Raw genomic sequence first — 22,015 nt, forward strand, 5'->3', positions numbered from 1 at the left:
AGCTCAGGGCTAAGGGGATACTTCCTGGCTCCTTGTATTAAGTAAGGGGATCCTTGACAGCACAGGTGGGGCTACTGAGGTAGACACAGTAGGTCTCCCTCAGCTGAATCTAGGGCCACTCTACAACAGCTCCATAAACGGCAGTATCTCTTCTGGAAGGCAGCAAGAGAGGGTGGAGTTCCAAGGCCTCTGGAGTCTGGAGCTAAGGCTTAGATAAGAAGTGCCAGATCCCCAGCTGTGGGGCCAGGAGGCCATGGAAAGCAGACGGAGGCCTCCTGTGAAGGTGGAAGGAAGCCAGGTGACCCAGGGGCAGGATTTGGAGTGCAGGCAGGTGCCTGCATTTGGTGCCATGAGGGAAAGGCTGACAGAGGATGTCAGAGAAATGTATCTGCCCACAATCTTCCCAGTCCTCATCTCCAATAGGTTGCCCAGTTGGAAGAAGATATAGACAATGGTTCTTAGCACAGAAGAAAGCAGGCACCCAGCTTCAGTCACCTCAACCAGTGACCCGCTGCCCAATGGAGAGATTGGCGCAGAAGAGAGAAACCAGGTATGGCCATGTCCATCTGAGGGCTGCTGCTTTACCTCATACAGGCCTGGAGATGGTGACCTACCTCAGGCAGGATGCACATGCGTTTCTACTGTTTACTTTGCTTGGGCCAAGATGAGATCAGTGCCCCCCTTCCCCCGATCCTTCACTGAATGTGTTTGAGATGCCATCTTGGTCTGGAAAGGTGCTATCATTGGGGACTGGCACACCCTGAGCGGTGTTCTGCTGTCCCTGCCCATACAGCCCTGTTAGGACTCACTGAGATTCCCTCCTGGAAGGAGCCACTTGGTGTCTCTTTTCATAGAGTTGGGAGCTGATGCTGCTGAGAACCAAACCAGGTCTCTGGTAGGAGTCCTGTCAGTGTGGTCCTAGTCTGACCCTGTCACTATCTGACCCTGGGAGAGTCTCCCTCCCTCCAGCAGTGGGTTTCCATCCCCACGCTGGGATCCTCAGTGCAGCCGAATTGTTACTAAGGACTGTGTTGTCCTTCCCTATTTGAGACATTGGGCTGCCTGTCTTTGTAAAGCTTAACACTTTTAAAATCAGTATTAATAACAGTGTCAAACGTCACAGGCAATGAGAAGGGCCACTTACTGTCTCTCCATGTCCCGAATCTCTGTGTGTGTCCTTCCTGCCAGGCTATAATCCTGAAGTGAGGGGACAGAAGGAACTCAGACCAACACATCAGTCAGCTTTTTGTTGCTGTGGCCTAGTTCCCTACACACCACAGTGTCAGAGGTGACAACCCATGCCCACTGGGTGCCATTGTTCTACAGTGCTGATGCCTAATGGCTGGGAGAGAAAAGAGAGGTGGAAGGGCTGGGCTCTAAGTTCCTTTCAAGGCCATGGGGCCAGTGATCTCTACCCTCCCAGTAGCCCCCCATTAATCCAACCCCACCACCTCCCACGAGCAACCAGCTGGGTATGGGACCAAACATTCGCGTGAAGGTCCTTGGGCAGTGTTTCATATCTAAACTCATAGGCATTCACACCCACATGCTTTGGGAGCAGCTAGCCTTTTCTGTCCAGGAGACAGGCTATCTATGGCCCCTCAGCACAACTTCTAAGCAGGTAGGGACTGAGTTCCTGTCCAAGTTTGGCTGGAGAGGCCTTTGTAAGGCTAGAAGCCCTTAGTAAAGATGCACAGTGTGTGTCCTGCACCTGATGTCTGCTGACTTTCTTCAGTGTTTGGGTTATGGTTGCCATTCAGGAGGCAGGCCCTGGATCTCAAGAGGCAGTAAGCAGAGATTGGCCCAGGCTGACACCTGCAAGCTACCCAATCAAGTCACAGTGAACCAGAGGCTGTGGTTAAAGGGAGGGTTAAAGGTTAAAAGCGTGGAGTCTGAAGCACTGGGGAAGATGAGTTCCAGGGACTGGAATTAGTGATGAGAAAAACTTGCCAAACAGGGAGGAGACTAAGCAAGGCTCTGGTCCAGGGACACGGGTGAGTAAGCCCACAGGAAGCCTTTGAAGAAATGTGTGTGTGTGTGTGTGTGTGTGTGTGTGTGTGTGTGTGTGTGTGTGTGTGTATGTGTGTGTGTGTATGTGTGTGTGTGTGTGTGTGTGTGTCTGTGTGTGTGTTATGTGTGTGTGTATGTGTGTGTGTATGTATGTGTGTGTGTCTATGTGTGTGTGTCTGTGTGTGTGTGTATGTATGTGTGTGTGTGTGTGTGTGTGTGTGTGTGTGTGTGTGTGTGTGTGTGTGTGTGTGTGTGTATGGGCTTTGCTGGAGCATTTCCTGTGGAGCACAACCTCTCTCTTGCCTCACCCTCATCTAGGAGTCTCTGAACAGCCTCAGCAGGCAGTACGAGGAGAAGGTGCGGCCCTGCATCGACCTCATCGACTCCCTGCGGGCCCTGGGAGTGGAGCAGGACCTGGCCCTGCCTGCCATAGCTGTCATCGGAGACCAGAGCTCAGGGAAGAGCTCTGTGCTGGAAGCACTGTCGGGAGTGGCCCTCCCCAGAGGCAGTGGTGAGAGCTCAGTGCTTATTGCCTTGCTAGGCTGTGGACCTGGGACTTCAAAGATAGAAACAGACCCCGCCCAGGTCTGGGTACACAGCAAGATGAAGACCAAGGTGTAGCTTCTCCTGAGGTCTTCCTCCTTGGCTTTCTTCTATGCAATCTTGCAGTTTCTGCCTCCTCTCACAATTCTAACCCAATCTCAGGGTTAGGGATCCAGCCACGCCCTCCATGGGCCTAAATTACTCCTTTCAGACTCTGTATCCAACAGTGACTGCAGGTGTTGGTGCTGAGCATATGTGCTGGCGTGGGGCAGCTTTCAGTCTATCGCACTTTCCCACTGTACATCTTCAGGGTGACTTGAAAGGTGCAGTTTGCAAAAGCTCTGTCTCAGTGGTCAAGTCCCTAGCCCCTTCCCTTGAGGTGACTGCTCCCTTCAGAGAGGAGGCTGGGGTTCAGGCTAGTGTTGCCATTTAAGCACTATGGCTGAGGCAGTCATTGAGTATTCAGGAAGAGGTCAAAGCCAACGTGGTTCAGGGACCCAGGAAAATGCCACGGACAAGGCAGGAGTGGGAAGGAGATCATGACAGGGGCATGATGAAGTGGCCTGAGGGACACAGTGACCAGGATGTGTAGGGGCTAGAAGAAGATGTGTGATAGGTTAAAGTTTCCTCCAAGCTCCCCATGGAGCTGAGGGTCCAGAGTAGGAGGAATTCTCCTCAAGGTTCCTTAGCTGCCAGACTGAACTAGTTGGTAGCTTTACCGCCAATGCATAAACATGCCCTAGGTTCCTGTTCCCAGAAGAAAGGCCTGAGATCACTCTGGACACGGAGTGTCAGAGTAGTGAGGTTAGGTGTTTCCATTCCCAGTGTTTCTGCAGATGAGTGTGTGCAGGTGTGAGCACCTTTAGCCTAAGGTGTGCAGCATACGGGCTGTGTGCAGCAGAGCACTGGGTTAACATGGATGTCCCCTCACAGGTATTGTCACCAGATGCCCTCTGGTACTGAAACTGAAGAAACTGGATGAGGGAAAGGAGTGGCGAGGCAAGGTCAGCTATGAGGACATTGAAGTGGAGCTCTCTGATCCCTCACAGGTAGAAGAGGCCATCAACAAAGGTCAGTGTCCTGTTTGTCCCTTACTGTCTGACTGCCTGTCACCTCTGCACCTAGAGTCAGGGGAAAAGTGCTGAGTCATTCTGTCAGGACCTTGCTCCAACACAGAAAATGAAACCCTTTCAAACCTGCTGTCACCCAGAACCACTGGACAGAAGAGGCTTTGCCTTCCTATTCCGCAGCTGTGGCACAGGTTCTCTCAGAAGGGTTTACAGGAGGACTTACTTCCTCTCTCTGATTCAGAGGGTTTTGTCCATGGTCACCTTTCCCTATGACCCTGGGAAGACCATTATTGTGACAGAGAGAAGTAATAACAGACAGGAAGCAAATGTCACAGGAAGGGGCCAGAAATAGGACATATGGAGCTGCTCCAGTGCTCCTCTTCCTCTAGTGTCCTTCCACCTCCAAAGAGTCTAGACGCTCAAAATATGACCAGACGAGGACCAACCCATCTTTTCCCTACAGGAGCCTGTGTGGTCACTGCATAGCCAAGGCTTTCCCAGAGTTCTCTGGAGTAAGATCCCTTTCACCTGCCTTCTAGCCTTACTATCCCACCTCGCCAAGCTTGACCAGCTGTCTCTCTCCTCCTTTCCAGGTCAGTTCTTCAATGCTGGGGTAGGGCTGGGTATCAGTGATAAGCTCATTAGCCTGGATATCAGCTCCCCGCATGTTCCAGACCTGACTCTGATCGATCTGCCTGGGATTACCAGGGTGGCTGTAGGCAACCAGCCTGCAGACATAGGACGCCAGGTGAGACTCTAGAGTCTGCTCTGACATGCACTGAGCTGCTGGGGCACTGGAGTATATCCCGGGTTGTGTGTAAGAGAGATCTTGCGGAGGCGAGAGTGAGACTGGATGCCAACAATCCACTAGAGACGTGTGCAGTCCATGGAAGCCAGGGCCTGAAGCAAATGGATGCTCTGGACCATCTCACTCTTGATCCTGTCTCCATATTTAAGAGTCACTATCTCATTTCTTACAGATCAAGAGACTCATCAAGACTTACATCCAAAAACAGGAGACCATCAACCTTGTGGTGGTCCCCAGCAATGTGGACATTGCCACCACGGAGGCGCTGAGCATGGCTCAGGAGGTGGACCCTGAGGGGGACAGAACCATAGGTGAGAAGAGTGGGTACCAGTGGGACACATTCCCTGGATCAAGTGGATCAATCTCAGTGCACATTCAGGATCCCACTGAGGGAATAGGGCCCCCTCATCTTGTCTCTCTGGTAGAAAGGGTATGAGGAGTCAAGGTGAGCAAACATGAGGAGGAAGCCATATGTGCTGAGATTCACTAGCTTAGGGGCCATGGTAAGGGCCACACGAGTGAAAGGATGAACATCCGTGTCTCCCTGGGTGGTGGCCGTGGAGAGATGCTGGGGAGGAGTCTGCAGCTCATAGAGCGGCTCCACAGTTCTCACAAGAGCCCCTGCACATGTGTGTGTGTGGGGTGGGGGGGGGTTCCGTCTTGCATGGGTTTTGCATCGACCCTGTGTGCCTTAGTCAAGGATGGGTTGATGGTGGCCAGTGAGAGCCGCACTTCTTCCTGCTATCTTGGTGGCAGTGTGTGTCCTCTGATTTCAACATCTGTCCTTCAGGGATCTTGACCAAGCCCGATCTGGTGGACAGAGGTACTGAAGACAAGGTCATTGATGTGGTGCGGAACCTGGTGTGCCACCTGAAGAAGGGCTACATGATAGTCAAGTGCAGGGGCCAGCAGGACATCCAGGAGAAGCTGAGCCTAGCTGAGGCCTTGCAGAAGGAGCAAGCCTTCTTCAGCGAACACCCGCACTTCAGGTACCTCCACTGTGCTGTCTGTCCCGTGCAGTGAGAACTGCTGATCAAGAGCAGAGGTGGCATGAGGGGTGTTTGTGCAAGAACCTGGGGACAACTCCATCCTGGGAACCACTGTAGACCGTTCCTGAAGGAATGCAGAATGCACACAGTAGCCCTCAAAGAGTAGGAAGCAGTGGAAAAGAGGAAAGGACCTGCCAAAGTGCTACAGTTAAATGTGCATAGGGACCAGAGTCACAATTAGAGTAGGAGCAGAGGAAAAGTAGGAGACTCAGAACGTGACCGTGTCTTTGACATGTCATAAAAGCAGCACTCAGCCATGTTAGGTGTCAGCTTAGCACCCATGGCAAGGACAACTGTTCAATGTCTACAGAAAACTATGCCGGGTCCCTTTTTGATGCATTATGGCAGTAGACACGGTGAGAAGAAGAGCTGAGCTTCCAAATGCACCTGCTGCTGATGGCTGAAAATCTCACCAAAACCCTTTGAACTTCCTACTGCAGGAGCATTCTCGTTGAAAAGAAAAGGCTGTCCTAATCTTAATGGGAACGGTTTGGTTTTCCTCCACTTAGTACAATGTTGGTTGTAGGTTTCTTGTATATAGTTTTTATTAGATTGAGGTATGCCATCTCCATCCCCAGCTTCTTCATGACTTTGGTAAAGGAAAGAATTTTGGATTTTTGTCAAAGGCCTTTTCTTTGTCTAATGAAACAATTGTGGGATTTGTCTTTTAGTTCTCTGTGTGACGGATAATACGAAGTGATTTACATATGTTGACGCGTCCCTACATCTCTGGAATGAATGTGATGAATGGTATTTTTTCTATGAGTTTAAATTTCCCTGACAGTATTTTATTGAGAACTTTTGTATATTTCTTCATCCATGAGAGTGATCTGTAATTTTCTCTTTTTGTTTTGTTTTATCTGGTTTGTGTATCATGGTCATACTGGCTCCATAAAGAACAGTTTGGAAGCTAGTCTTTTCTTTCTTTTTCATAGAAAAATTTAACAGTGCTGGATTTCTTTTTTTTTTTTTTTTTAACAATGTGATTTCTTGAATGTCTGGTAGAATTCTACAGTGAATCCATCTAGTCCTGGTAGAGTTATTACTGTGTCAGTCTCATTACTAGTTAGGGATCTGTCTAAACTGTTTATTTCATCTAATCTTAAATTTGCTATGTTGTGTGCATCTGAGATTTCGTCCATGCTTTTAGGCTTTGCAGTTTCAGGGAGTATAGTGTTTAAAGTCAGTATATCCTTAACCGGTTCCTGCATGCCACCTGAGTCTGTGGCAATGGCTCTCTTCATTTCTGATCTTATTAATTTGGGTCCTCTAACTCTCTTTCTCTTGGTTGATTAGGCCAAGGAGAACTGGGTGCGATAGTGCAAGCCTGTAATTCCAGCACTTGGGAGGCAGAGGCAGGCAGATCTCTGTGAGTTAGAGGCCAGCCTGCTCTACAAAGTGATTCTAGGACACCCAAAGCTACAAAGAGAAACCCTGTTCAAATAGCCAAAAATAAATAAATAAATAAATGAGCAAGCCATGGATTTGTCAATCTTGTTTATTTTTTTCAAATAATGAACTGCTCATTTTATTGATTCGTTGTAGCTTTTTTTTTTTTTTTCAGTTTTATTTTTACTGATTTTTGATTCTCTCTTCCAATCTTCTGTGTGGAGTGCTCTTTGCTCCTGGTTCCATGGCTTTCAGGTGCATCAGGAAGTTATTAACTTGTGATATTTTAGATGCTATTATGCTGTAAATACTCCTGTAAGGACTGCCTTCACTCCATCTTGTAGATTGTTATGTGTTATGTTTTCATTTTCATTCAACTCTTAGATTTAATTTTATTTATTTATTTATTCATTCCTTTATTTACTTATTTTGAAATTGCAAGACATGGTTTCTCTTTGTAAGCTTGAATATCCTGAAACTTTATGGACCAGGCTGGCCTTGAACTCTCCCTATCTCTGGCTTCCAAGTGCTGAAACTAAAGACATGTACCACCACCACCCAGAACATTCTTGAAATTTTTAAATTTCCACATTTGTTCCTAATGCAACCCTTATTCAGTAGCGTGCTGAATAGTGTCCTTGCGCCTCTGTGTTGTCAGTCGTTATTTTTGCTGTTGATACACGGCTTCACTCTGTTGTGTCAAATGGAATGTGGGATGCTATTTAAATTTCCCTGTGTTTGTTGACACTTGATTGGTGTTCTAATAGGTGATACTTTTGGAGAAAGTTCCATTGGCCACTGAGAGCAATGTATATGTGTGTATTCCCTGTGTATATGTGTATTTCTTCTCTCTCTCTCTCTCTCTCTCTCTCTCTCTCTCTCTCTCTCTCTGTCTCTCCCTTCCTCTCTCAGTCTCTCCCTCTCTCTGTCTAGATAAGTCCCTTTGCTATTATGGAATTCACTATGTCAACCAAGCTGGCCTCTGACTCAAGAGATCTGCCTGCCTCTGTCTCCTCAGGAGTGCATCATCAGGCAGATCTGCATTTGATTTCTGACACCATTTAAGTGTCATGTTTCTTTGCTTAACTCTCATTCATACAACCTGTCTATTCATGCACATTGCAGATTGAAGTCTCTCACTATTAGTGTATTATTCAATCTGTGGTTTTACATTTAATAGAATTTTGAAATGAAATTGGTAGGCTTGTTTTTGGTATCTAGATGTTGAAGATTGCAGTATCCCCTTGGTAGATCATTCCTTTGGTAAATATAAAATGCCCCTCCTTATCTCTTTAATCAGCTTTCGGTTGAAGTCTGCTTTATCAGATAGTCAAAGATCTAACCTCCTTGCATCTTAGGCCAATTGCTTTTCTACCTTATCCTGAGGTCATTTCCATCATTCTGAGTAAGCTGTGTTTTCTGAAGGCAGCAAGAGAGGAGATTATGTTTTCAGATCCAAAATCCTAGTCTGTCTTTATTGGGGAACGGAGACTTAATTTTCAGAGTTATTGTTGATGGGTGCGTGTTAATTCCTGTCACTGACTTTGTTTGTTTTTCTTTTTGTATTTTGAGAAAGGGTCTCACTCTGTAGCTCTGGCTGTCCTGGAATTGACAATGTAGACTGGGCTGCCCATGAACTCACAGGGATCTGTGTACCACCACGCCTGGCTTTGTTGTTGGTTTTATGATGTTCTTTGAGTGCTTTTGAGAGACTACTGTGACGTTGCCTGTTTATTCCCCATAAGTTCTTGGGTATATTTATCCTTCTCTTCAGATCACAGTATTTCTTGCAGGATCCACTGTAAAGCTGGATTAGCAGCCATAAATTCCTTAAATCTGGTTTTATCATGGAAATTTTTATTTCTCCATCAATTTTAATAGTTCCCTTTGCTGGGTATAATAGTCTGAGTAAACAGTTGTGCTCTCTCAGAACCTGAAATGCATCTTTCCAGGCTCTTCTGGCTTTTCAAAGTTTCCATTGTGTGCAATCGTTTAATCCCATCACTTAAGAGGCAGAGGCAGATGGATCTCTATGAGCTAGAGGGCAGCTTAGTCTACATAGTGAGTTCCAAGACAGCCAGGGCTATGTAGAGAGAGACCCTGTTTCAAAAGCCCCAAAGAAAACAAGTTTCCATTGTTTCTATTTTACCACAGTTTGTTTGTTTGCTTGTTTGTCTGTTTAAATGAATTGACCAGTATAGAAACTGGACCCCCAGTGAGAGAAAGCTGTCACAAGCAGGAAGAGTTCTAATTCCCTGGTGTCTTATATCCTGAGGCATTACACGGTACTGTGTGAACGCAGAGTTTGGTAGCACTGAATAGCATAGCTTCATGCTTCTAAGAGTTCATGGCTTAAACCCTTTCTTGCACTAGGGCGTGTCTCCCCACTTCACGTGTTCATCCCACACACGCAAATGCATGTTAGTAAACTTGTATAAAACCCGAATCTGTATGTATTGTTTATATTCCTGTGTATTATGCATGTTTGTGTGTGTATGTATTCATATGTGTGGCCTACATGGAAGGGTGTGTATACTAATATGTATTATACATATACATTGCAGTGCTTTAGGGCCTCCTGTTTGGAGTTTAATAATAAAGACACAGATATCTGCATAGTACACAGCCATTAGCCTGTTTTCTGGGGCGGTCCCTCAGCTAGCCATCTGGACTCAACCCCCCTTTCCTGTCACTGTGTCTCTATCCTGTGCCTCTACCTCCCTGCCTGCTCCTGACCTCCCTGTGACCCGGCTCCAGCTGATTATTCATCAAAAACCACACTCCTTTCTCATACAGAAAAAGCTACTAGCATAGTGCTAGAGATCCCCAGTTACTCACTCTGAACCAACCAGCAGCAGGATTATGCCCTGTGCATATGGTGTTGTTCTTTGGCTAGATTAGGGCTGTGACCTCCCTGACAACAGCTTGGTTTTTAGAATGGTAATGTTAAAGAGTCATCTTTTTGGTGTGAAATATTTACATGTAGAAAACAGTTATGGTGGGCTATAGAAATCTCCATACCTTATGTCCTGACAGCACTTGGCACTGCACAGCATTTAAAAATAGAAAATACAAAAGAAAAAAAAAATAGAAAATACAGGAACACACCATCTGTGTAAGTTACTCCATCATATGTAAGTGTGTGTGTGTTTACTCACATTTCACATATAGAAAGATGTGTGGTATACTTGTTGGGGAGTACATGCACGTGTGTGTGTCTGTGTCTGTGTGTGTGTATGTATTCATGTGTATCACACATGACATGATGTGTGTGTGTGAGTGATAACATACCTGTAGTTGTGTACACATGATTTTGGAGAGCAGATTTTACTCTGTTACATGGGCTGAGGGAATCATGGCGGCCCATTATGGAACTATCCGAGCTGTTTCCTCTGCATCATTCTACAAACTCATCTCTCAGTACCCCATGCATCCAACCTCAAGGTACCCACGCACTGACAGTATCTCTGAATACCCCATGCATCCAACCTCAAGGTACCCACACACTACAGTATCTCTCAGTACCCCATGTATTCAACCTCCACCTACCCACTCACTGACAGTACCCAAACTGACCCTGACCTCCCCAGAGCAGGCTTCAAACTTGTTTTCTGCCCTGGTGTGATGGGACCCTGTTACTCTCCTGTTTCCTCAGAATTCTTCTGGAGGATGGGAAGGCCACAGTGCCCTGCCTGGCAGAGAGACTGACCACGGAGCTCATCTCACACATCTGTGTAAGCCTGGGCGGCTGTGTGTTTGGGAGTTGTGTTTGGGAGTTGGTGACTCTGACATTAGGAGGCTGTGTGCTGGTTCCAGCTGCTGTGACCCTTAGGTTCTGGGTGACACGGCTGTGAGCTCCTCATTCCAGACTTGATCATGAGCTTGAGTTCAAGACGGGCTCTTCAGATAGAAGCCATGTTCACTTTTCCCTGACCTGGTGGAGTCTGCACCTCAAACCTCCTTAGTTCTCCACCTGGGAGAATCATCTCAGGATTTCAGACTGTTACCCACCACGTGCCGTGGTGACCTTGTGGAGTAGGCTTGGGGACTCCTTTGCATTCCAGTCTATATTTTCATGTCTCATTCATGTCTTTACCTTTCAGAAAACTCTGCCTTTGTTAGAAAACCAAATAAAGAAGTGTTACCAGAGTACAAGTGACGAGCTGCAGAAGTACGGCACAGACATACCAGAAGATGAGACTGGGAAGACCATCTTCCTGATAGAAGTGAGCATTGCCCATCTTCCTGAGCGATATGAGCATTGACCATGGTGCCCGGCATGATGACGAGGGCATCCCTCTACGCAGGGATCTCTGGTGCACTCCAGATCTCAGGCTCCCAAGCTGATGGGGCTGCATCTCCCCACTAGTGTTAAAACAGAGTCAGGACAGAGGCCATGGCTGATGCAGTGTGGAGCTGGGGGGACCTTTTTCTTTCATCCACACTGAGAGAGGAGTTCTCCCTGATGATCCCAAAGGGAAAGGAGAAAGGGAGGTATTTCCAGCTGCAAAAGCCCCTTCTCCATACTGACTGATGGGCCCATGAGGACGAGGTGGCTCTCTCACCTTCAGGACACACATGTCCTTTCATTACCTTGACCCCCAGCTTGAAAGATCTCTGCTCATATTGATGATTTTTTCCTTGACAGAAAATCAACGCTTTCAACCAAGACATAAATGCTGTAGTACAAGGGGAAGAGAATGTGGCTGAGGGACAATGCCGCCTATTCAACAAACTCCGGAAAGAGTTCTTGTTGTGGAGTAAGAACATCCAAAAGAATTTCCAACAAGGTGAGTGTCTTGTTCAATCCGTGTTGCCATTCCCAACAGTCTTCCTCTTCACTGCTACAGACAATGGTAGTCCAACACTCACAGATCTAATAAGTCCCAAGTCAATGCTCCAGAAATGAGGCATCTGGAGAGGGCTCCATTTCTGCTCCCAAGAGTCCATCACATAGCCTGACCCTCATGTGAGAAAGACGAGAACCAGATCCCTCTGGCCTCTGTGCTGAGGACACTCATCGCTCTATGAGGATGGGGCTATCATGTCCTGGTCACCTCTTAATGGCTCACCTTTCAATGCCAGTACACTAGAAATGAAGTTCCCCTTGTGAACTTGGATAAGACGTCAGCTAGGGAACTGACAACAAACCAAAGTGTGTAGACTACCGATGCCTGGCATGGTGAACCAAAGAGTTTTATTGGGTTCACTTACAGGAGTATGTGTGATCACAGGCACAGAAATGATTCAAAAACAGCTGTATCCACAAAGCCCAGCCCAGCATGGGTGATGTCCCATGAAATCTGGAGCACATTGCACAGTCTGCAGACAGCTTAATGGGTTGGAGAGTGTCCTTTCTGGGTGGTTAAACTAGTCTGTGCCTAGCTGTGTCAGGCAGCTTGACTTGTCTTTGCTTCTTCCAGGCAGCCCAACTTAAGTGATAGTGATTTCAGGGGCCTCCTAAGGTTACCGAGTTGTTTACTTCCTGAGGTTAAGGAGCTTTCCAGGATGTTCCTTACCTCCCTTAGGATTATCCTGTTTGTTGGTTGGTTGGTTGGTTTTACCTCCTTTCTAACATCTTGTGCCTTAAGGAGCCTCCCTCTAAAGTGGAAAGTTTTATTCTTGGATGGAATTGGTGCCCAGCCAGGCCCTTCAGCCTAGGGCATCTTAATGTGCTTCATTGTGGCAATGAGGAGATTACACAAGTACGTGAAGCAATCCACCTCTGCAGATCCCACCTCTCCATCTTCATATCTTCAGAATCTGAAGCAGTGAAAATGTATAAATCTATTCATTGATCACTTATCAGTGCTTACCATGGCGGAGGGTGGGGAGAGATTCCAAGAGACTTTGCCTTCCTTGAATGGACTAAAGGAAGCCATAGAGTTAGTTCTATCTCCTACAGGCCACACATGGAAAACTTTTCACCCCAGAGGACAGTGTGGCAGGTGGTCAGATTGCGTGAAATGTGCCTTCATAGAGAGACTAATTTGACACTATTTAAAGATGTGACTCTCCATGTCCCCGCTGTGCCCACCGTTTCTGCTGTGCTCACCACTACTAAGTCCAGGCAGCTGAGGCTGACCACTGTAGGCTCTGCAGTGTGTCCTCACTCCTTGGAAGAGCTACTGTCCCCTTCCAAAAGCTCAGACGTGTCTGCCACTATATCTGAGAGAGGAGAGCCTAAAGAACAGAACATGAAGCAACATTACAACTCCAAGATAGGAGAACAGGATCCAATTAGAAGAGGGGAAGGGACCGTAAGAGACATTCCAAAAAGGAGGCATACAAATGACTAATAAAACATTTGAAAATTGCGTGAGCAATAGCCATCAGAGAGGCCAGTGAAAACACAGGGATAATTCCTGTCCCAACCACGAGGGAAATTAGAACCAGAAAGACAGACACTGGCAAGTGCTGGAGAAGAGGCAGCAAAAAGCAAGCCCTGGTGCATTGATGGGGAATGTGCCATGGTGCCGTCTCTGTGGATCACAGCAGTGACCCCTGGGAGAGGTGAACACACCCTGTCCTCCTCCACCCCCAGGAGGAAATGGAAAGAGGTCTACAGGAAATAGACAACAAACAAGTCCTTTTGCCTTGAACCTGACATCTTCTCCCATGTCTTCACAAGTCTTCTACTCAGGGTGTTTTTGTCCTGTCCATCCCTGGAAGGGCACAAGATGCAGTTGACTGGAGATCACCCTAACAGACTCCTTTATACTCAGTAAATTCATTAAAAACTGCATCTGCTAATAGTCCCACCCTGAGGTGCTGGGTGGTTAGGACCACAGCACAAGGATTTTAAGGGAGGCAATTCAGTCCTTAGCATCATTCAGTGGAGTATTTTAACCCACTGAAAGGCACAGAAGGAGTGGAGACAAACAGTACACAGTCAGCCTTAATGACAGAAACGTGAGTGGAAACCATGTCACAGGGCCCTGTGTCCTGTAATTCCATGTCAGAAACACACAGAATGTACACAGGGGTGCAACAGACAGAAGGCCGAGCACCAGCTGCAGCACTGGAGAGGGGAGAAAGGGAGGCACCGCCTGCTGCTGAGAGGAGTGGTCCCAGGAGTCAGGAACCAAGGATTAGACTGTAGAGCTTGACTTACAACTCTCTGGCTATACTGAAGTCTTGTTTAGTGAGTTAAGCTTTTTTTTTTAATTAAAAACATTCTTTGGAGGCTGCAGCAATGGATGGCTCAGTGGCTAAGAGCACTGGCTGTTTTTCCAGAGGATCTAGGCTTGATCCTCATCACCCACATGGTGACTCACACATCAATCTGCAACTCCAATCCCAGGAGACCAGACACTCTGCTCTAGCCTGTACAGGCGCTGTATGCAAACTGTGCAGACATACCCACAAGGAAAACATGCATACACATAAAATGATTAAACAACAACAAAAGCAGCCAGGTCATCACAGAGAAAGCGGGGCCCATCTGAGTCTGCTGCCCACTTCCAGGACAGCGGAGAGGGACTAAGTGTTTTGACTCATGACCAGGGGGTCCAACCACACTGGGGACATCCAGGTGCCTATGTGCCCTGTCACACATTGCTGATGGGGGCTCTTCTCCCACCCAGCTCTTGATGCTGTCTAGGGGCCACAGGGCCTATGAGCCATGTGCTCTGACCCTTCTTCTTTGGTGGAAATCCACCTGGGCTCATAGACCAGCACACTCTAGGACTTTTTGAGGCCATGTCTTCCTCTGCTTCCCACCTGATGCATTCTGCCAAGGTCTCTGGCTCTGTGAGGCCTTTTGTCCTTTTGTCTCAACTGAGGGGAGTGTCAATGAGGTTGCATTCTTCTGTGTAACTGTGAGTATTTTTCAATTTGTAGACATTTATTGGCTTCGCTTTATTATGGTAATTTCAGAGAGATCAGAATGGGTTTGTTTAGAAAAATCTGCAAGGTGCTTTATAAATCAACCCACTGTCACTGCCTGTTGTAGGTTATGATACTTTATACAATGAAGTCTACACATTTGAAAAGCAGTATCGTGGCCGAGAGCTGCCAGGGTTTGTGAACTACAAGACGTTTGAGAACATTATAAGAAAGCAGATCAAAGCCCTGGAGGAGCCAGCGATAGAGATGCTGCACAGGGTCACTGGTGAGTGCTGTGCATGGTCACTGAGCAGTGCTGCACAGGGTCACTGGTGAGTGCTGTGCATGGTCACTGAGCAGTGCTGCATAGGGTCACTGGTGAGTGCTGTGCATGGTCACTGAGCAGTGCTGCACAAGGTCACTGGTGAGTGCTGTGCATGGTCACTGAGCAGTGCTGCATAGGGTCACTGGCGAGTGCTATGCATGGTCACAGAGCAGTGCTGCATAGGGTCACTGGCGAGTGCTATGCATGGTCACTGAGCAGTGCTGCACAAGGTCACTGCTGAGTGCTGTGCATGGTCACTGAGCAGTGCTGCATAGGGTCACTGGTGAGTGCTGTGCATGGTCACTGAGCAGTGCTGCATAGGGTCACTAGCGAGTGCTATGCATGGTCACTGAGCAGTGCTGCATAGGGTCACTGCTGAGTGCTCTACTGGGGGTCACAGAGGAATGCTCTTGTTCTCAGCCACTTTATTTCTGGGATGGAGACAAAGGCAGTGCTGCACCTCAGAGCTGGCCTTGGGTTGGTTCTAGGGAGGGGGCAGGTTTTCTGTGCTCCAGATGCCACTGTGTTGGACTCAGAATTGAACTCGATCCATTCTGATCCTGTGGGTCCAGGGATTTTCTGTCAGAGGGCAGGGTCATGTGACATCCTTGGCCCTTAGGGCCTGTAAAGAGCACAGCCAGAGTCCTTCATGCAGGATGATAACCACACTTTTCTAGTAATACATATATTTCTCCAGAAGGCAGTGTATACGTTTCCTCCTCTTTGGGCAGGAAGAGTGAAGGAGGGAGAGAACAGGAGAGCGCCCACACCCCTCACCCCTGCCCTGGTTTTGCATTAGGTAGAGTGAATACATCTTACCCCTTACCATGCTAAACTGTTTATTCTCTCTTCAATCAGAAATGGTACGAGTCGCCTTTTCCAGTGTTTCTGAAAACAATTTTCAGGAGTTTTTTAACCTCTACAGAACTACCAAGGTAAAACCGTGTGTTCTTTTTAAAGCATAGTGAATTGGACAGTAGATAATCAGTGTTTCGGTTGAGACTTATTTCTCCTTTTCTGTGGTGGCTTGGAAAAGGCTTAAGCTCCAGCATGAAGCTTTTGATGAGGCTACTGGTGCTGTCTGGCTAAGGTGGGGGCGGGGAGAGGAGGGCGAAGGGAGGGAGCACTCAGGGCAAGGAGAGGAGGACGAAGGGAGGGAGAATTTAGGGCGGGGAGAGGAGGGCCAAGGGAGGGAGGACTCAGGGCGGGGAGAGGAGGGCCAAGGGAGGGAGGACTCAGGGCGGGGAGAGGACGGCGAAGGGAGGGAGGACTCAGGGCGGGGAGAGGAGGGCCAAGGGAGGGAGGACTCAGGGCAGGGAGAGGAGGGCCAAGGGAGGGAGGACTCAGGGCGGGGAGAGGAGGGCCAAGGGAGGGAGGACTCAGGGCGGGGAGAGGAGGGCCAAGGGAGGGAGGACTCAGGGCGGGGAGAGGAGGGCCAAGGGAGGGAGGACTCAGGGCGGGGAGAGGAGGGCCAAGGGAGGGAGGACTCAGGGCGGGGAGAGGAGGGCCAAGGGAGGGAGGACTCAGGGCGGGGAGAGGAGGGCCAAGGGAGGGAGGACTCAGGGCGGGGAGAGGAGGGCCAAGGGAGGGAGGACTCAGGGCGGGGAGAGGAGGGCCAAGGGAGGGAGGACTCAGAGATGAATGTTGTCAGAGAGGCTCACAGGCCCATGTTCAGGAAGACACTGAGTGAAAGATGTCAGATGTGGGGCTCAAGGGGGAACGTTGAGGTAAATTGTGGGGAGTAAGACTTTTATTAGAAGTTATTAGTGTCATGGACAGACAGACAGGCAGACAGACAGACAGACAGACAGTATACCAGTGTCTGTGAGGAAAATCAGGCCCCAGGGCTACAGACACCCTGTCTGCAGTCTGAAGAGGAGCCAAGCTCAGAGAACAGACTTAGGTGTCTTCTCAATAAGTCTCTGAGGAAGGAGAAAGGTTTTAGAACTTTGGCATCCAGGCTCCCTGAAACCCCACCAGGCAGAAGGAAAAGGGGGGAGAGTATAGGAATGAGGCTACTGAAAATGACCAGATAGCCATCAGGAGCCTTTGGGCATCCTTTGATATACGTGATACATCTTAAAAACGTGTTTCCCTCTGTGGGAAATCCAGGCATGTGGAAGCCTGTTGGCTTAGTGAGATAGCGGACATTCTGTGAGGCTGAGGGACAAAGAGCTGCTGGGTTCTCAGGGCCAGAGTAGCAGTGTGTGCTGGATTCTAACAACGAGGGTGCTAAGTGTGAAACTGTGTGTCTTTAGAGGGAAGCAACAGCAAAGAGGAAAATGCCTCTGCCTCCACAGGGACTGGCATGGCCAAGAAACTCAGATGCTGCCCAGGCAGACAGGCCCTCTCAGGTGGCTACTGGTTTCACTATCCTCCTTCCTAGGTGACAGCTGGGATGTCTGGTGGACCTATGTACCCAAAATGGGAGCAATGAGGCCTCCCTGGAAGGTGTGGCAAATGGGGAGGTGCATCTGGGTATACACAGGGCGCTGAGCTTTACTTAGATTGAGCCCTGCAATGGTCTCTCCAGGGTACATTCTAGGTGAAGTCTGTCCTCTGTGGCTGTCAGGAAAGCCCAGGACATGAGGCCCAGAGGAGATGACCGACCTAAGTGAGCCCCTCCTATCTGCATATTCTCTGGTAGAAGCTGCCTCCTTACTGCAGATGTCAGAGCTGCTAAAAGAGCAAGGAGAGTGGCTGCAGCAGAGAAGGGAGTCCACACAGGTCCCCAGCCCTCGCCTGGGTGTATTCCTTACTTCTCTCTTTCTTGTGACCAATGCCTGATAAGAATGACTTAGAAAGGGTTTATTTGGGCTCAGGGTTTGAGGGGTACAGTCCAAAGTGGCCAGGAAGACAGCGCAGTAGGGATGCGAGGCAGCTGGTCGCATCGCTCTGTTCAGAAAGCAGATGAATACTGATGTTCAGAAGCCCAGACTGTAGGACATCACTGTCCACATTAGGTTGGGTCGCCACCTTCTCACGCACGCTCAGGGAAGAGTCTCCTGAGTGATTGTAAACCTATCCATGAGTTGTAGAGATGGCTCGGCGGTTCAGAATGCTTACTGCTCTTTAGAGGACATTAGAGGACAGTTCCCAGTGGAACCAGTGGTTCCAATCATTTGTAACCCCAGTTTCAGGGCATCCAGCACCTTCTTCTGGCCTCTGTAGGCCCTTGCATGAATATAGCATTCACATACATGCAACACACACACACACACACACACACACACACACATTACACAACCTAATCTCTAAAAATAAACCCCTCACGTTGACTCTGAAGACTGAATTCTGCAGAAGCCGCTCTCACACCTGGCTCAGACTAGGCCTGGTTTGCACCTTCATGTCAGGTGACCTCTGCAAAGATGAGCCTAGCAAGCAGGTGCAGGGACACTCCCAGGTCATGACTGCTTTTGTTTCTGCCAGGTGCCAGATGCTTGTGGGCCTGTGAGTGTCCTGTGTTCTTACTCCATGCTAAGCATCCCTTGATGACTGCTGGCTGCATTTCTCTTTCCTTGCAGTCCAAACTTGAAGATATCAGATTAGAGCAAGAAAAAGAGGCAGAGAAGACTATCCGACTGCACTTCCAGATGGAGCAGATCATCTTCTGCCAGGACCAAATTTACAGGGGAGCCTTGCAGAAGATCAGAGAGGAGGAGGCTGAGGAGGAGAAGAATGCAAAGCACAGAAATTCCCGTTCCTCTCAGTCCCAGGATTTGCAGAACTCATCCATGGCTGAGATCTTCCAGCATCTGAATGCCTACCGCCAGGTACTTGTGTGAACACATTGGAACTGGGTTTCAGGCTTTTTGTTTCCTTTGTTTCTGTGTGTCTCTCTGTGTAGGGTTTGAGTCCACCTGGAGGCTTCAGGACAGCTCTAGGTGACCCTCTGGGAAGTGGTCATATTCACTCAGATGAACAGGTGTTTAAGAGCCACAGACATCTGCCCTTCATGGTCCCTGTGACCCCAACTGCATGACTTAGACTCTCAGAATATCAGTGCTCTTCTGTATAAGGCTTGGCTTCCCTATCCTGAGCACAAGGGATGGAGTGAGGGGCCCTTGACACAGTGCTGGGATGCCATGCTCTCTTCAAGTGGAAGGCAGGTCCTGACACTTGTCGTGGGGCACACATCATGTAACCGAGGGACAGCAGGTCCTCCTCAGTCAGAGCCACAGGGACCTGGAATCGTTCACACAGGGGACGTCATGGTGACCTTCTAGTGTGCAGACCTCTGTCCTAATCACTGGCAGATTGAAAGCCACCCTAGTCATATGGGCAAGCCCGTGGGTCCTGGGTCCTATGCCCACACACCTGTAGAGATCAGGTTTGCTGTCTGTCTCTGGGACTCAGACAACTCCAGGGACCTCAATGAGTGGGATAGTAGAGTTCTTACCCTTCCTGTCTGCCTTGTTTCTCAGAGTGTAATGGCCTCAATGTCTCTCCATGTCATAGTGTGAATTGGGGACGTTTGTCTGCACATATCATCACTTCCTTTTAGTCAAGGCTCTATTCCCAACCAAGGCACCCATGCCTGGATATCTGGGGCCTCTGTGCCTTCTATGTGCCTCCCATCTCTGCACCTCACTCCTCCCCATGGCCATTTGGAGACAGGCCACACCCTAGCTGCCTCTGGTCAGAGAACACAGAGTCCATGTCCTGCCAAGACTCGAGGTTTGTGTTAAACTGTGACCGGGTGCTCATCACTGTCTGGCACCTTCTCACTCTGGTGTCTTGTGACACATCTCTTTACCATCTCCAGAGGGCTCTGGTCATGGGATACTTGTATCCTAATGAAGGAAAATGAGAACCAGAGAGGCTTGGGAAACCATCTGCACGTGCCATATTACAGAGGGAGCGAGCCACCGTCTCAGGATGGGAGAACCGGCTGACAGCTAGGAGGGAGGATAGAGCAGGTGCAGACTGACTTCCTTCAGGCAGCTCATTAGGACTCTGCCTAGCCCTGCTTCCCTGCTGGGAGGCCTGCACCTGCCAGGATCTCACTACGCACAGGTGACATGGTAAGCTCAGGTTTCCTGTGCCTCTCCCTGGAGCCTTTTCTGTCTCTCCTTCTAGGAGGCTCATAACCGCATCTCCAGCCACATTCCCTTGATCATCCAGTACTTCATCCTGAAGATGTTTGCTGATCAGCTGCAGAAGAGCATGCTTCAGCTGCTGCAGGACAAGGATTCCTGCAGCTGGCTCCTCAAGGAACACAGTGACACCAGTGAGAAGAGGAAATTCCTGAAGGAGCGACTGGCAAGGCTGTCCCAGGCTCGCCGCAGGCTGGCCAAATTCCCTGGTTAAGCTGGCTCGTCCTTGCCCATGTCTCCTGGACACTGATTTAGGGACAGAAGGGCTCCTGCCACCACCATTTACCCCATGATCTGGTTGGTACTGGTGTAGCATTCAGATGTGAAGGGGAGCTGTCTGCTCATTCTGAGCCGAGAAAGATGAAGAGGCTCTCCAAACGCAGGAAGAAGAGGAAGAGATGATGCCACTTTCCTGACAGGACAATGGATTCGCCCTCAGCACATTTCCACTTTACCACCTACTTTTTCAGTGCCCTGCTCTTGTGCATCCAACCAGGAGCAAGTGTTGATGAACAAGTGGGGCATGGCCTTGGCGGCCGCCTACTTTATTTCTAATAAACCAGTTTTCTCTGAGTCAGTTTGTTTCATTTATTTATTTATTTTTAATTAATTTATTCAGATTACAACTCAATTGTTATCCCATCACTTGTATCCTCCCACTCTTCCCTCCCTCCCGCTTTCACCTTATTCCCCTCCCCTAGGTCTATGACTGAGGGGGCCCTCCTCCCCCACTTTATGGTCATAGGCTATCAAGTCTCAGCTTGGTAGCCTGCGTATTCTTTCTTTGAGTGCCACCAGGGCTCCCCACCAAGGGGAGGTCGTCAAATATGGGGTACCAGAGTCTCTGAGTCACTTTGAATTGTAGGAGAGAGTTGCAGAGCACTGCATGGATTGGAGGGCAAGTGGGAAAAAATGGGTCACTACAGCCAATCCCCTCCGGAATTGGCAACAAAGGTGAGTTTGCTTCCTGGGGACTGCAGGAAATGAAGACAAGCGTGGAAAGAGAAACTATGGCACACTTGCTTTCTGTGTGCACATGGGCACTGGGCTGCAGGGACCACAAAGCCATCTCAGTGTGAACAGAAGCTATGGGAGGCTCTGCATGCCCAGTTCTAGTGCAGAAACCCAGGGTGAGGCCAGGTCAGCTAAGGAACCATACCCTCCCCGCAGGAGAGCTACAGACCCTCTATGACAGGGAGGTGAATGGATACAAGCCTCACTCTCAGACTAACTCTCCCAGAACCCAGCTCCAAATACACATAGTACTTTTTGACCTCAAGGAGAGGAAAATTGGGTACTGGTTACAGCAGTGGCTAGGGACAGATGCTCAATGGTGGCCTTGACCCCAGGTCCATGGAAGCACCAAAATACCAGGAGTCCTAGGCCCAGACAGGAGATGCCTTCAGCAGGCGCGGGGAGAAACAGAATCCCAGAGACAGTCTTCAAGACACATGATGGACCTGGGAAACATGGGCCCTTTTATAGACTTTAAGAAAATTGACTGAGTCAAGAGCTTCCTGCTCCCTGGGGTGGAGCAGCTACACAGCCCACTTTCAGGTGGAAGCTGGGCAGAGTTGAGCAGCCACCCTCTGCCCTCCCAAACAGAGCCCATCCTACATGTCTTCTGACCTCCAAAACTACCACCACTGACTTTGGGAAGTTCTAGAATACGCTCAAAGAGGATGCTAGGAAGGCAATGGCCACTGCCCATGTACAGTTCCCTAGCCTGGATGGGTGCCACCAATAGGCCTCTCCAGGGCTGACTGACTACTTGCCATGCCCATGGTCACTGGAGCTCCCAGAGACAGAATATGAACTGGAGCTTGAAGTACTTGAGCCTCTCATCACAGAGGATTCTGGGAGAATAAGGTGGCCAGGCAATGTAAACAACTCTGAGT

General features: G+C 48.9%; 1 protein-coding gene across 1 annotated transcript; it reads left to right on the forward strand.

Moving 5' to 3' along the window:
• Window positions 1-451: 451 nt before the first annotated feature.
• LOC127193044 (interferon-induced GTP-binding protein Mx2) lies at window positions 452-20,354 on the forward strand. Its single transcript, XM_051150390.1, has 13 exons — window positions 452-550; window positions 2,329-2,521; window positions 3,487-3,624; window positions 4,217-4,371; window positions 4,604-4,742; window positions 5,222-5,420; window positions 10,525-10,603; window positions 10,973-11,095; window positions 11,518-11,659; window positions 14,824-14,982; window positions 15,880-15,956; window positions 18,546-18,794; window positions 20,101-20,354. Exons 1-13 carry the CDS (start codon window positions 452-454, stop codon window positions 20,329-20,331), a joined length of 1,983 nt encoding a protein of 660 aa, XP_051006347.1. The 3' UTR covers window positions 20,332-20,354.
• Window positions 20,355-22,015: the final 1,661 nt, after the last annotated feature.

Source organism: Acomys russatus, chromosome 8, assembly GCF_903995435.1.
Source record: "Acomys russatus chromosome 8, mAcoRus1.1, whole genome shotgun sequence".
In the NCBI taxonomy this organism is placed as follows: Eukaryota; Metazoa; Chordata; class Mammalia; order Rodentia; family Muridae; genus Acomys; species Acomys russatus.

Bases quoted from the DNA above. Each gene is read 5' to 3' on its own strand.
- LOC127193044 (XM_051150390.1), top strand. From the start codon at position 452: ATGGTTCTTAGCACAGAAGAAAGCAGGCACCCAGCTTCAGTCACCTCA. The intron at 10,604-10,972 runs GTAAGCCTGGGC...TTTACCTTTCAG, and splicing joins AGCTCATCTCACACATCTGT to AAAACTCTGCCTTTGTTAGA. The intron at 18,795-20,100 runs GTACTTGTGTGA...CTCTCCTTCTAG, and splicing joins ATCTGAATGCCTACCGCCAG to GAGGCTCATAACCGCATCTC.